Source organism: Schistocerca nitens, chromosome 1, assembly GCF_023898315.1.
Source record: "Schistocerca nitens isolate TAMUIC-IGC-003100 chromosome 1, iqSchNite1.1, whole genome shotgun sequence".
Lineage (NCBI taxonomy): Eukaryota > Metazoa > Arthropoda > Insecta > Orthoptera > Acrididae > Schistocerca > Schistocerca nitens.
The window spans coordinates 56,063,319-56,078,928 of NC_064614.1; the positions used below are offsets into that span (position 1 = coordinate 56,063,319).

Genomic DNA, 15,610 nt, shown 5'->3' on the forward strand with positions numbered 1-15,610 from the left:
CGGCTCGTTTTCCGGATTTGACGTCTGTAGCCGGCCGTTGTGGCCAAGCGGTTCTCGGCGCTTCAGTCTGGGACCGCGCGACCGCTGAGGTCGCAGGTTCGAATCCTGCCTCGGGCATGGATGTGTGTGATGTCCTTAGGTTAGTTACGTTTAAGTAGTTCTAAGTTCTAAGGGACTGATGACCTCAGATGTTATGTCCCTTAGTGCTCAGTGCCATTTGAACCATTTTGACGTCTATAGACTTCCTTCTGTGGGCTAATCTGACAAAAGCTATCTACAACAATATACGAAACATACCCGATGATATGCAACGATGTATTACTCTAGAATTCTCGGACATCTCCGCTAAAACGCTGGTTCGTGTGCAGCAGTCGTTCCATACCAGACTGGAAGTGTGTATTACCGTTGCCGCTGATCATTTTGAGCACAACTTGCGACGGTCAGTTCTCTCGTTACTGGTCAGAATCCTTCATGGTGTGCTACCATAGGTATTGTAAGAGAGTCGGAACGTTTCAAAATACGGTATCTCGTAAACGGCTCGCACTGGAATCCTGCTCCAAGTACCACTGACATTGTAATTTACTCTACCTTTAGTCTGTTAATGTTAATAGCGATTGTTCCATTTAGAAAAAGTGTATGTTTGTACAAAAAATACTCTTTGTAAGTATTATTACAATCTGTTGATTGGCTAACAATACGAGCCCCTGACTACCAATCCATTCTGTGAAACCCGCACATCAACAGCACTTTCCTTTTCTGCAATATCTGCGGTGCAAGTTTTAGGTTATTCACCCTGCATTAATGAATTTTTAGCAGTAACGTTGCCATCAGTAACAATGCAATAAATAGCTAATGAAGTATAGTTATGGAAAGAGCGGTTAAGAAAACTCAAGACATTAACAAATGGTTCCTAGCCAATTCGTTGTCACTAAAGTTTGAAAACAGACACTGCAGGGCATTAGACAAGTATTTCTTGTTACGAAAGGCGATAGTATGTATCAAAATATGAGTAACAGTCCACTGAACATGGGCTCTAAGGTGTATACATTAAGAGATTTGGGCATTTGTTCACCTTCGCTATTGTGAAGCACATCTCTCCTACCAAAGATTCACAGAATGCATTAAACAAATGAGAACACATTCCTCTGTCATTGTCCATAGGTACTGCATGCAGTAAACATTTATTAGTGTCCTTACTAAAATGGCTCTGAGTACTATGGGACTTAACTTATAAGGTCATCCGTCCCCTAGAGCTTAGAACTACTTAAACCTAACTAACCTAAGGACATCACACACATCCATGCCCGAGGCAGGATTCGAACCTGCGACCGTAGCGGTCGCGCGGTTCCAGACTGAAGCGCCTAGAACCGCTCGTCCACACCGGCCGGCACTCAAAATACGGTATATTTTTTATTTAACACCTTGTATATGCACACGTTACCTCCCACTATATGTCTAAAATATCACAATAAGCAGACAGAAGAGGTTGACAGTGTTAAATTCTGGGAATTACAACTTGATAATAAATTCAGTTGGGAGGAGCATATCAGAGAACTGCTGAAGTGGAGAACAAATCTTTATTTGCAATGCTTAATTTGTCAGACATAGGTTATATAAAGAAGACCGCTAGCATAATTGGATTACTGTCACTCCATAATGCCACACGAGATTATTATTTCGGCGAGCTCGTCGAGACAAGCGGAAGTTTTCAGAGTCCAAGAGCGCATAATATGAATTATTTGTGGTGTGAACTTAAGAATATCCTGCAGAGGTCTGGTCACAGAACTGGGGACACAAATTACTGTTTCCCAATATATCTGAAAAGTCTGGTAATTTTGGTTTGTAAAAGAAATAGCTGCAGAAGAAGTTGCTGCAGTACTACGAAGCTACTGAAAGCTGCTCTAAGTTTACTGCTACATTTCATCACCCGCATCAGCCATTTCCATCATAATCATCATCGTCACCGCCATTTGACAACTCCTGCTGGATAAAGACTTCATCTAGCCTTTTCTATGCGTTGCAGCCTTTCGCGATACCCATCCATACTGTTGCTGCACCTACACGTGGTGTAGCAAAGAAAATGGGTGCTGGTTGGAGCAAGGGATTTCTTTGCTGGCTTGTAAGAGATTACAAGAGACCAAATGACTATCTGATGGGACATGAACAGGTGACATTATAAAAGGTGCAGCGCCCGCATCTCGTGGTCGTGCGGTAGCGTTCTCGCTTCCCACGCCCGGGTTCCCGGGTTCGATTCCCGGCGGGGTCAGGGATTTTCTCTGCCTCGTGATGGCTGGGTGTTGTGTGCTGTCCTTACGTTAGTTAGGTTTAAGTAGTTCTAAGTTCTAGGGGAATTATGACCACAGCAGTTGAGTCCCATAGTGCTCAGAGCCATTTGAACCATAAAAGGTGCAGCAACAGTAGGGATGTGTATCGCGAAAGGCTGCAACGCATAGAAAAGGCTAGATGAAGTCTTTATCCAGCAGGAGTTGTCAAATGGCGGTGACGATGATGATTATGATGGCAATTGCTGATGCGGGTGATGAAATGTAGCAGTAAACTTAGAGCAGCTTTCAGTAGCTTCGTAGTACTGCAGCAACTTCTTCTGCAGCTATGAATCCGGGCAGGTCTAACCACAGGCGCCGGAGGGCCGTTCGTTGCGACGCGTTGCCAGTGACCTTGTTATCTCGCGGAGCCGAGGCGCAACTAAAACGTGGTGCTGTCTGGTCCGGCGGCTTTTCTTGCTGTTATGAATGGCAGACAACCTGGGCTCCTCAGAGTCGCGCAGCGACGGCATTCGTGACCAACGAGCGTAAACATTTGGCCTTTTCACGAATTTTATCGTCCGTAACAAAATGCAAACTCGTAACTTGTCTGACCTTCGTACCCCACAGCGGTATAGCAGCCTATAACACGACCACACCCTGCTCCGTCTGCTAGCATTTTATATTTTCATTTTATATTTGGCTAACAGTCTTAATTTTTTTCTGTGCTCATAAAAGTAATACGGTTTATTTCAGAGCACAGTTCTTTCAGCGGTACAAATAATGTGCCATGAAGTGATAAAAGTCATGGGATCGCAATAGGCACATATACAAAAGGCGGTAGTATTGCATACACAAGGTATAAAACGGCAGTGCGTTGGCGGAGCTGACATTTGTTCTCTGGTGATTCATGTGAGAAGGTCTCCGACGTGATCCTGGCCGCGCGACGGGAATGAACAGACTCTGAACGTGGAATACAAGGAGTGGTAGTTGGAGCTAGACACATGGGACATCCCACTTCGGAAATCGTTAGGGAGTTTAGTGTTTCGTGATCCACTACGTCAAGAGTGTGCTGAGAATGCCTAACTTTTAGGCATTTCCTCTGACCACGAACAAAGCAGCGGCCTTCGGCCTTCGTTTAGCGACCGAGAGCAGAGGCCTTAGCACAGAGTTGCCAGTGTTAACAGACAAGCAAAACTACATGAAATAACCGCAGAATATTCATCATTTTGATTTGCAGCTCCTTGTGGCCGTGTTTGCAGTTAAAATTGTTGGATGTGAGGTCCGCCAGTTACGCAAAACACCGTTTCTCTCAGTACCCAAACATGTTTCGGCACCACTGTGCCATCATCAGTGGGTTTTCGTTTTTATTTATTCTGTAATGTGAACATTTTCGTTAAATGATTATAAAATTATGTGCATCTTTATTTCAAACAATATATCGTTTGTTTTTGCATACAGATTGCAAACCATCGAGACGACAGAAAAAGTATGAAACATCGAAATTGTTATCTGAAAGAGACGAATGAAGTTCTACGGACACCTTGACAGATTACCCGGAAACAGAGTAACTAAACGTCTACTGGACTATGTGATATCCGTAAAGCATCAATATCTTGGGTAACTGAAGTTGGGAAGGATATGACAAAAGCGAAAATTGACGTAACAAACACATCAGACTGGGATACATTCAGAAGCAAAATTGATAAGAGGAAGTTTATTCCAGAAATGGAACAAAGCCACACTGACCAAAGTGAACCGAAGAAAAAAAAGAAGACTTTAGGGGAGAAAATGGAGAAATACTGGGAAAATAAGAAGAACCCTAAGAAAGATTGAAAATCACCTGCTTATCGTTTTCCAGTGGGGACATTTGCTAATAATAATAAACGATTCTAAATTGTTGATAATCTAAGTCGCTATCTGTTTTTTGCTTCAGCTCTTGTCTAGACCCTTTTGGTCCTGTGACGAAACTGTAGTTGCTGCGTGCGAGGAAGCCACCTCGTAACAGCAACTACTTTCACTGGTAGGAGGTTCTCTTCCTACCACATGTATAGGTTTGATCCCAAGTGCATTTGGAGAACAGTGTCATACTACTGAACTCTCCTGAGGAGGGCGCAGGTGGCTGTCGACGGAAAACGTCATAAAGGCTGGGCGGGAGGGTATGTTTTTTCCACATAATGCTCCAGGTCATATAAGCTGCTTCTTTGAGCCATAGATTTTTGTATCATTCTCCATACTCTCCAGATCCATAACACAGTGACTTCTTGTTCTCTTCTCGAATGAATAAATCATTGCGTGGCAGGAATTTTTAATATGACAGTGATGTGGTTTTCGAGGAGAAATGTTTCACGAACAGCCAAAGTGCAGACTTCCAATTTTGATCATAGCTGTTGTTGTGCAGACTTCTAGAAACAATGTCTCAGCCATGTCATCCATCGTTGAGAAAAGTGTATAGCATTGAAAGCTGAATATGTAGACAAGAGTAACACCAAATTTGATGGTCACAGCTTGAGTTTTTCGAGGGATGTCAGCACTTGTGCAGAGGAATGCCGGACATTTGCCACGCCGGACATTTGCCACTCCTGTCCCTTCGCCAGGTAGCTTGAGTAGCGATCCCTCAGGTAAGGGACGCCCTTCTTCGTACTACTTCTGTCCGATTTCTAACCGCCGTCTCCACATCTTACTCGATACAACCAGTACGTAAGAGACCTTCTTCTTCGACATCTAGGCGAAATGCAGAGCTTCTTTTCGGAAAGTGAATTATTTATAACTTTTGGAAAACGAAAGCAATAGCGACGATTATGTCAGTATGTAATTAGTCCTGCTAGGTATAAATATAGATCCTTCTGTCTGTACGGTAGCTTCCTTTCACGCTTACTGATTGCGATAGAAACAGTCCATCGCCATGGGAGCAACAAAAAAGGAACGATGTAAAGAGAATGCGAATGTACGCTAATCATTTCTGTTTGATCATTACATTTGTGCCTACTTTAATTACTACAACTGCATGCCCAGAAGACAATAAAGCAAGAAGAAATGGGTATGTGAATGGTTGAAAAGAAGAACGACGTACTCCATATTAATTTACTCTCTAAAATCTGATATCCCTTGCGGCGAAACATTAGTTAATAAAGTGTAGCGGGACAATGTTCAAAACATGACTGAAAATACGTTCACTAAATAGAGATAAGAACATCTATGACTGACATGTCGTCTAAAGTCGGCGTACAATTTTAAAATGTTAGAAATAAGGAAATGAAGTAATACAGAATGCTATGCTTGTAACGTACATTGTTGTTCTACATTGTTTAGCTCTGGTATTTACAGGATCACAGAGAAAGCATCGTAGACTTTGGAGGGAAAAGCCGTAATTGTAATGGTCTGCACTACAACAGAAACAAGAAGCACAACTTAAGAAAAAATAATGTAATGTGTGTTCCAGCTCACAAGCGACATTGAAGCAGATAGTTCCTGTCACTTAGTATGGGTAGAGGTTATATTCGACAACAGAATAAATTGATAACTGGCTCCTTTTACCGACCCCCGGTCTCAGATGAAACAGTTGCTGAACAGTTCAAAGGGAAGTTGAGTCTCATCACAAATAGGTACCCTACTCATACAATTATAGTTGGCTGTGACTTCAATCTACCTTCCGTATGTTGACAAAAATAGATTTTCAGACCCTATTGTAGTCAGAAAACAAATTCCGTAATTGTTCTAAATGCTTTTTTAAATATTTTTTGAACAATTAGTTCACGAGGCCATTAAAATTGTAAATGGTTACGAAAACACACTTGACCTCTTAGCCACAAATAATCCTGAGCATCACAACGGATACAGGAATTACAGTCGTAGCGAGGCTCAATTTCGTAACAAAGAAATTCACCAAAACTAAGCGCGAAATATATCTATTTATAAAAGCAGCTAAAAATTCGGTTGACGTCTTTCTAAGATACGGTCTTCAATCCTTCCAAACTATGTAAGTGAACACCGTATGTGGCTTACGTTCAAAGAAATAGTATCAACAGCACTCGAGAGATTCATACCAAATAAATTAATAAGAGACGGAATTGATCCCCCATGGTACACAAAACACGACAGAAAGCTGCTGCAGGAGCACCGATAAAGGCACGTATAATTTAGACGAACGCAAAATCTCCAAGATTGACGAAGTTTTACTGAGGCTCGAAATGTGGTGCGGATTTCAATGCGAGATGCATTTAATAGTTTCCACAACGAAACTCTCTCTAGAAATGTGACGGAAAATCCAAAGAGATTCTGGTCCTATGTTAAGTAAACCAGCGCAAAGGGTCAGTAAGTACCTTTACTGCGCGACAGCGACGGTAATGTTTCTGATGACAGTGCCACTAACGTGGAGTTACTAAATGCGGGTGAGGAGGAGGAGGAGGGGGAGACAAGGGACCCAACCCTACGTAGCAGGTAAAATCGTGGCAAATGTCCGCACACCTGTGCAGAGGAGTGTTACCTGGTAGCGCCTCCTGGGGTAGCCGTCCTCGCGCTCGCGCTCCCTGGCGCGCGGCGGCGTCGGCGACTCCCTGATGCTGAGGTCTCTGTCTCTCTCGGCGGCGCTGCCGTAGGACGCGACGCGCAGCGCGGGCGAGTGTCCGTTGACCAGCAGCCTCTGCGGCTGCGGCTGCGCCTGCAGCGGCGGCGACGGCGACCGCGTCCTGTCGCGGTCGCCGAACGGTGACGTCACGCGGTCTGCGCTGCCGCTGTACGGCGACGAGACGCGGTCGACGCTGCCGTTGTACTGCGGCGAGCTGCGCTCCGGCACGCCGTTGTACGCGCGCCTCTCCACGTTCAGCGGCGAGAACGTGTGGTGGGGCCCGGTCGGCAGCACCTGCAACGTAACTCGCGTTACCGTCGAACAAAGTTTTCCCCGAAGAAATTCGTCTGTAAAGTATTCTCAGACGCATTGTCGCATCAATTTTGGATAACACTTCCAGCCTCTGGCGATTACCACCTTTTTTTTGTCAGGACTGACAACTGACTGTCCCCCCACCCCCTGGTCGCTCCTCTCCCACCCCGCCCCCTGCCACGCCTTCACTGTTGTTAACCCCCCTACCCTCCATCTCTACATCTGCATCTCCTTTCACAAGGTGGCTTCCGTCGACTCCCTCTCCCAGTCTCTAGAGGAACACAGGTAGTCCCAGTCTACAAGAAGGGTCGTCGAGCAGAAGCGCAAAGCTATAGACCCATATCTCTGACATCGAACTGTTGTAGAATTTTAGAACATGTTTTTTGCTCGCGTATCGTGTCATTTCTGGAAACCGGGAATCTACTCTGTAGGAATCAACATGGATTCCGGAAACAGCGATCGTGTGAGACCCAACTCGCTTTATTTGTTCATGAGACCCAGAAAATATTAGATACAGGCTCCCAGGTAGATGATATTTTCCTTGACTTCCGGAAGGCGTTCGATACAGTTCCGCACTGTCGCCTGATAAACAAAGTAAGAGCCTACGGAATATAAGACCAGCTGTGTGGCTGGATTGAAGAGTTTTTAGCAAACAGAACACAGCATGTTGTTCTCAATGGAGAGACGTCTACAGACGTTAAGGTAACCTCTGGCGTGCCACAGGGGAGTGTTATGGGACCATTGCTTTTCACAATATATACGAGGGCGGTTCAGAAAGTAACCTCCGATTGGTCACAGTGCGGGTTGTGGGGGGAGTAGCGACGCCATCTGTGCGTTCACGCACTCAATAGGTCAGTCGGCATCAAGCCGTGGTCGAGTGAACGTCGTACCTGCGCTAGTTTAGTTTTTGTGGCAGTTTGAAATGTGTGCTGCAATAGAAAACCCCGCCAAATGTGAAGTGCGTGCTGTCATAAGGTTTTTTACAGCCAAAGGATATTCTGCAGCAGCTATTCATCGTGAGCTTTGTGCCGTGTACGGACCAAGAGTTATGAGTGAAGGAGTTGTCCGTGAATGGGTACGTTTATTTAAAAGTGGACGAGAAAACGTTCATGATGAAGAGAGGAGTGGTAGACCATCATTGGTGACTGACGAACTCGTTCAGACAGTTGATGCAAAAGTTCGTGAAAATCGACGTTTCTCAATGTCGGAGTTGTCTACTGGTTTTCCACAGATTTCTCGTGTACGAGATAGTGACAGCAAGATTGGGTTACCGTCCTCACTCTGCTCGCAGAACAACGGCCCTTCTTGAGTCCTTCAAGTGGGACGTTATCAACCATCCACCTTACAGCCCAGACCTGGCGCCAAGTGATTATCACCTCTTCATGCATTTGAAGGAATGGCTCGGGTCACAGCGGTTTGATGGCGACGAAGAGCTCAAAGATGCGGTCACAGGCTGGCTCCAGGCACAAGCGGGTGATTTTTATACAGAAGGAATTTCAAAGCTTGTGAAGAGATACGATAAGTGCCTCAATCGCTATGGAGACTATGTAGAAAAATAGTGCAAAGATGTAGTTGTAAGATGTATATATTAAAATATTTTTATTTAACTTGGTGTATTTTTTTAAATCAACCGGAGGTTACTTTCTGAACGGCCCTCGTATAAATGACCTAGTACATAGTGTCGGAAGTTCCATGCGGCTTTTCGCGGATGATGCTGTAGGATACAGAGAAGTTGCAGCATTAGAAAATTACAGCGGAATGCAGGAAGATCTGCAGCGGACAGGCACTTGGTGCAGTGTGGCAACTGACCCTTAACATAGACAAATGTAATGTATTGATTATATGATAGCGGAACAAACACTGGTAGCAGTTACTTCTGTAAAATATCTGGGAGTATGCGTGCGGAACGATTTGAAGTGGCTTGATCATATAAAATTAATTGTTGGTAAGGCGGGTACCAGGTTGAGATTCATTGGGAGACTCCTTAGAAAATGTAGTCCATCAACAAAGGAGGTGGCTTACAAAACACTCGTTCGACCTATACTTGAGTTTTGCTCATCAGTGTCGGATCCGTACCAGGTCGGGTTGACGGAGGAGATAGAGAAGATCCAAAGAAGAGCGTCGCGTTTCGTCACAGGGTTATTTGATAAGCGTGATAGCGTTACGGAGATGTTTAGCAAACTCAAGTGGCAGACTCTGCAAGAGAGGCGCTCTGCATCGCGGTGTAGCTTGCTGTCCAGGTTTAGAGAGGGTGCGTTTGTGGATGAGGTATCGAATATATTGCATCCCCTACTTATACCTCCCGAGGAGATCACGAATGTAAAATTAGAGAGATTCGAGCGCGCACGGAGGCTTTCCGGCAGTCGTTCTTCCCGCGAACCATACGCGACTGGAACAGGAAAGGGAGGGAATGACAGTGGCACATAAAGTGCCCTCCGCCACACACCGTTCGGTGGCTTGCTGAGTATAAATGTAGATGTAGATGTAGACCCCCCCTCCTTTCCTCTATCCTTTCCCTGGGCTCCCTCTTCCCCCCCTTCCATCCTGTTTTCTCCCCACCTAACCTCTCTCTGCCTCCCCTCTCCCCCCCCCCCAAGTCCATTTGTATGCCCCTCCTCTGCCTTTCCCCACTCCCTGTCGCGTCTGCCCAGCACCCGCCCCACTCTTATGGGTCCTCGTCCTCCATCGGCTCCTTTCCCCCCTCCCCCCACTTCGTTATTTTTTTCCCCTCTCCTTCCCCCCCCCCCCTTTCCTTTCCCATCATCTGCCCAGGTTCCCCCCATATGACCTCAGCTGTGGTATATCATATTTGTGCCAATTTTTTTGTGCAGTGTTCAAGTGGATGTTCAGTGTTGTTCGTCTTTTCAAAGTGTTGCGAACAGAAACTATCCTGTCGCTGGGTGTAAATTTTATATCTCTCGCGAACAGAACCCAGACTGTCGCAGTTTTTTTTAATTGTCTGTCTATTCTTTTACCTGTCTGCTTCATATATATTTTATTAGCATCATAAACCCTTTGTTCTATGTTTTAAATTCCACAATTTTCCGCTGTTTTACCATTTAAGTCACCGATTTTATCGCCTGCTTTTGTTATTTATTATCTTCCTCTTTTTACAACAAATTCTGTAGGCTGAAGAGCGGCGTACTAAGCTGCTACCAGCACACCCCCTTTGGGGGGACTCGAAACTCAATAAAGTAAAAAAAAAAAAAAACAACTGACTGTTGCTCCTGATGAAGACGATGGTAATAACTGTCGAAAGCTGCAGGTTTTATTCAGAACAGGCGGAAAGACGTCCGACAATATTTTATATAAGTTGGTGTCAGTATTATCCTTGGTAATGAAACCAAGACTTAATCAGAACCATGACACTTTCATTGAGTTTCTCGGCCTAGAAAATAATTCGACAACATAAAATTAATATTAGAAACTGCATTTTTAATACACAGATATATATTTTTTATTTCGACTGTCAGTTTCATTCCCAGTCTCTGGGTCCTGGAAGATATATTAATGTGTGCATTCCACAAACCTAATAATTAAACATTCTTAAAATGCTCTGTTAAGATGTGTACTATAACAAACATGTTCCATCTAAAAAGAACCTTTCAAGAATGATTAATTATTGAAGATGTGGAGTGCACAGTTGAATACAGGTTTTATACGCCAAAATACTTTTTATGTATAATGCGTTATAACAAACATGTTATTCCTAGGTGGTCCAACAAAAACATTCATATTTCTTTATGTACTACACGAATATGTAATAAAAAATGTGGGTTCCTATTGTAAAAAAACGCATTTGATATCCGTTTGACCTATGGCAGCGCCATCTAGCGGGCCAACCATAGCGCAATCTGGTTTCACCCTTCAAGCTAGACAAGTTTCGTTCTTCGTAGTTTTTTGGTTTGATGCTTATTTCATGAAATATTTGGCCTGGTCACTATCAATGGACCACCCTGTATAATATCTAATAAGGGAGGGCGCCCACCAGGTCAAGTGAAAGTGTGATCCCAAAACATAAGTGAACCTATGGTCTGTGGATCGTGTGACTGGGTAGTTCCATCAGACGGAAGAAACTAGCTGGTAGCTTTGCAGAGAGAGGATCCTCTGCACCTCCCATAAACTCGATCCTCCTCACCCGCTGGTCTCTCCCATCCTCTCCTGGCCCCGTCCGCTACTGCGCCTGTACTTCCACGTCCCACCTGCTCTCCATCTCTCCACTCTCCATACCCTCTCCCAAGGTGGCTTCCGCCAGCTCTCCCTCCCTGATGATGCCCTCCTCCCCTCCATCTACCCCTCCTACCAACTTTGACCCTCCCTCCCTCTTCCTGTGTTTGTCCCTATGGGCACCCTCTCTCCCTTCTTTCCCCCTTCCCTCCCTCCTCCCTTTCTCCCACTCCTGCCCCGGGCCTCCCCTATCCCCATTCCTCCACTCCTCCTACCATCTCCTCTGCCATTGGCATCTTTGCTCACCCCTCTCTCTCTCCCTCCCCCTTCTTCCCCTCTTGGGAGGTCCCCGGACTCGCACACGCTACGTGGACATTCGCGCGCCGGAGATCATCGCCACCAGTTTCTCGTGTGTGTGCCATCGTGTTTGTGTTTAGTGTTCGCCGTCACGCTCCAACGTTCACATGTCCCGTCGAAATCGTCAGTGTTTGTGCGTCTTGCCGACAGTTTTTAGTGTGGTTTTCGTCGAGTGTGAACGGCTTCGTGTTTTTTGTGTTCTGTGTCTACTGTCTTTGCCCACCATTTTGTTCAGTCTATGTCTTTTTACTATTTTTCATTGTAAATCCTGAGGCTGAAGAGCAGCATAGGATGCTGCTGCCAGCCCGCCTGATGTACAGGTGCTTAAAATAACAATAAAGGAAAAAAATGCAGAGAGACGCACCTGCACCCTCTGGGGCGGCACGTGGCTGGTGCTGACGACCACGGTGGGCTGCGGGGCGGCCTTGCGGCGCTCCGACCACTCGCTGACGCCGCGGAAGAACCCGCCAGCGGAGGCGCCGTTGCTGGACGGCGGCGACACCGGCGGCGGCACGGAGGCGGCGGCGGCGGCGGCGGGGGCGGCGGGGGCGTGCTCCTCGGGCTCCGGCGACGACACGAAGACGCGCGCCGACGAGTTGACGGTGGCGACGTAGCCGCGGCCCGGGGCGGGCTGCGCCGGGGAGCGGCTGCGGCCGTGGCCCGCCAGTGGCCGCGACTTCATCGTCACGTTGATGAAGCTCGTGTTGGTGGCCGGCGCCGCCGCCTCCTCGTCGTCCAGCGAGCCCTTGGAGGAGCGCGACTCGCTGCCGAAGTGGTGCTCCAGCCATTTGGACGTCTCCGCCTTGCGCGTCTCCTCCTCCTGCACAAGGCATCACCACACTTTGCTGCTGCCTACTAGCTACATCTTGTGATATACAGGGTGTTACAAAAAGGTACGGCCAAACTTTCAGGAAACATTCCTCACACACAAAGAAAGAAAAGGTGTTATGTGGACATGTGTCCGGAAACGCTTACTTTCCAAGTTAGAGCTCATTTTATTACTTCTCTTCAAACCTCATTAATCATGGAATGGAAACACACAGCAACAGAACGTACCAGCGTGACTTCAAACACTTTGTTACAGGAAATGTTCAAAATGTCCTCCGTTAGCGAGGATACATGCATCCACCCTCCGTCGCATGGAATCCCTGATGTGCTGATGCAGCCCTGCCGGCCGAAGTGGCCGTGCGGTTAAAGGCGCTGCAGTTTGGAACCGCAAGACCGCTACGGTCGCAGGTTCGAATCCTGCCTCTGGCATGGATGTTTGTGATGTCCTTAGGTTAGTTAGGTTTAACTAGTTCTAAGTTCTAGGGGACTAATGACCTCAGAAGTTGAGTCCCATAGTGCTCAGAGCCATTTGAACCATTTGATGCAGCCCTGGAGAATGGCGTATTGTATCACAGCCGTCCACAATACGAGCACAAAGATTCTCTACATTTGGTACCGGGGTTGCGTAGACAAAAGCTTTCAAATGCCCCCATAAATGAAAGTCAAGAGGGTTGAGGTCAGGAGAGCGTGGGGGCCACGGAATTGGTCCGCCTCTACCAATCCATCGGTCACCGAATCTGTTGTTGAGAAGCGTACGAACACTTCGATTGAAATGTGCAGCAGCTCCACCGTGCATGAACCACATGTTGTGTCGTACTTGTAAAGGCACATGTTCTAGCAGCAGAGGTAGAGTATCCCGTATGAAATCATGGCGGTGAATCGAGGAAGTACAGTACATACTGACGAAACTAAAATGAGCTCTAACATGGAAATTAAGCGTTTCCGGACACATCTCCACATAACATCTCTTCTTCATTTGTGTGTGAGGAATGTTTCCTGAAAGTTTGGCCGTACCTTTTTGTAACATCCTGTATATACCAGGTGATCAAAAAGTCAGTATAAATTTGAAAACCGAATAAATCACGGAATAATGTAGATAGAGAGGTACAAATTGACACACATGCTTGGCATGACATGGGGTTTTATTAGAACCAAAAAAATAAAACGTTCAAAAAGCCCGACAGATGGCGCTTAATCTGTTCAGAATAGCAATAATTAGCATAACAAAGTAAGACAAAGCAAAGATGATGTTCTTTACAGGAAATGCTCAATATGTTCACCATCATTCCTCAACAATAGCTGTAGTCGAGGAATAATATTGTGAACAGCACTGTAAAGCATGTCCGGAGTTATGGTGAGGCATTGGCGTCGGATGTTGTCTCTCAGCATCCCTAAAGATGTCGGTCGATCACGATACACTTGCGACTTCAGGTAACCCCAAAGCCAATAATCGCACGGACAGGGGTTGGGGACTTGGGAGGCCAAGCATGACGAAAGTGGCGGCTGAGCACTTTCACGCGTCTAGCAATATGGGGTGGAGCGCCATCCTGCATAAACATCGTACGTTCCAGCCGGTGTTTATCAGCAGGCTGGGGATGATGCGATTCTGTAACATATCGGCGTACCTCTCACCCGTCACGGTAGCAGTTACAAAACCAGAATCACGCATTTCCTCGAAGAAAAAGGGCCCGATAACGGTTTTGGTTCTAATAAAACCCCATGTCATTCCAAGCATGCGTGTCAATTTGTACCTCTCTATCTACATTATTCCGTGGTTTATTACGTTTTCAAATTTGTACTGACTTTTTTGATCATCCGGTATATATACACGGTGGGCGAAACACGACTCGCCCGGAAAATATTTCATGCACCTTAAGACAGGGAACCCAACTTCCATCATGCACTCCCAGAGCAGGTCATGTAGTCCGGGTTGCCTATCTTAAGGTGCGTGAAATATTTTCCGGACCAACCTTGTTTGACCACCCTGTGTAATTCATTTATCTCACATGTCCAAATTTTAGTTCAGTTTGTTCCTTGATGTACCGATGTATGTGGGATTTAGATCAGTTTTTTTATATTATGTACTGTTTTGTAACTTTATGACTGCATTACTGTTCTTTTCTGGCCTCAACAAGGGACCTGATTTGATGCACGCCAGCCTGCAGCTAGCATTGGATAGGAGTATCTGTGAGAGAGTCGCTGTTTGGACACGTGCCTGGGAGGTTGTCAGCATCTGGTAGCAGACCGCGCTGGTCTGACGTGTTCATTGCTTAGAAAATTCTAGTATGGTCAACATGTTTGTGGCACGTGGTCCTTAAAGAATAATTGTCACGATGGATGTTTTACGAAAGTGAGGCTGAATTGATAAAGTAATCGTAGTCTTTTATCCGTATTTGACGACTTCTTTGTTAACCTGCTACCGTTAAAGACCTTTCTGAAACTGGCAAAACAGGATCCTACCACCATTTAAAGTTTGTCAACTCGCTCACTATGCATACTGCACGTTAGGAGGAGAATCAGAGTTTTACCCAGTAAGAGGATATAAGAGGACCTTACTATCCGTACACAACAATATAAATAAAATAGTTTTCTTGATTGGTCACTTGTTTGTTGTACCACAACACGTTTTGATGGTCCACACCATTAGCCTCACAAGAGGAATTACTCATTTTACATACGTAGTACTACTGCAGAGCACGGACGCCTTTTCATAGCAGCACGCCAACTAAACTAGAATTTATGCTTCCTCTTTTGCTGGTGATACAGTGCACGTTACTCTTGCATAAATTATGCAAGAACAACTAGTGGTTATAGGTAAACAGAATAAAATATTTGCTGCATATTCCTATTTGTTGAATTATGCATGGAGTGGAACAATTTTTCTTTACTTTATACAAATATGTTACAGATGTGACTATATTTACAGTAACAACAAAAATTTAATATAAATACAACCATATCTGACGTCTGTCACCTATCCATAGAACCAGACTACTATACAGGGTCGTCCACTTAAACGTTTCAGCGCAACACATCTCTGGAACAACAATAAATAATGACAAACTACTTTGACGGTAAGACGGTAAGACAGGGTTGTAGCCTCTCCCCGATGTTATTC

General features: G+C 45.5%; 1 protein-coding gene across 1 annotated transcript in view; it reads right to left on the reverse strand.

The window, feature by feature from the left end:
• Positions 1-15,610, reverse strand: part of LOC126235277 (serine/arginine repetitive matrix protein 1) — a 971,178-nt gene that overhangs the window by 128,287 nt on the left and 827,281 nt on the right. The window contains exons 7-8 of the mRNA XM_049944347.1: positions 12,029-12,484; positions 6,748-7,122 (exon numbers count right to left, since the gene is read on the reverse strand). Coding sequence (XP_049800304.1) covers positions 6,748-7,122; positions 12,029-12,484 — 831 coding nt within the window. The remainder of the gene's footprint in view (positions 1-6,747; positions 7,123-12,028; positions 12,485-15,610) is intronic.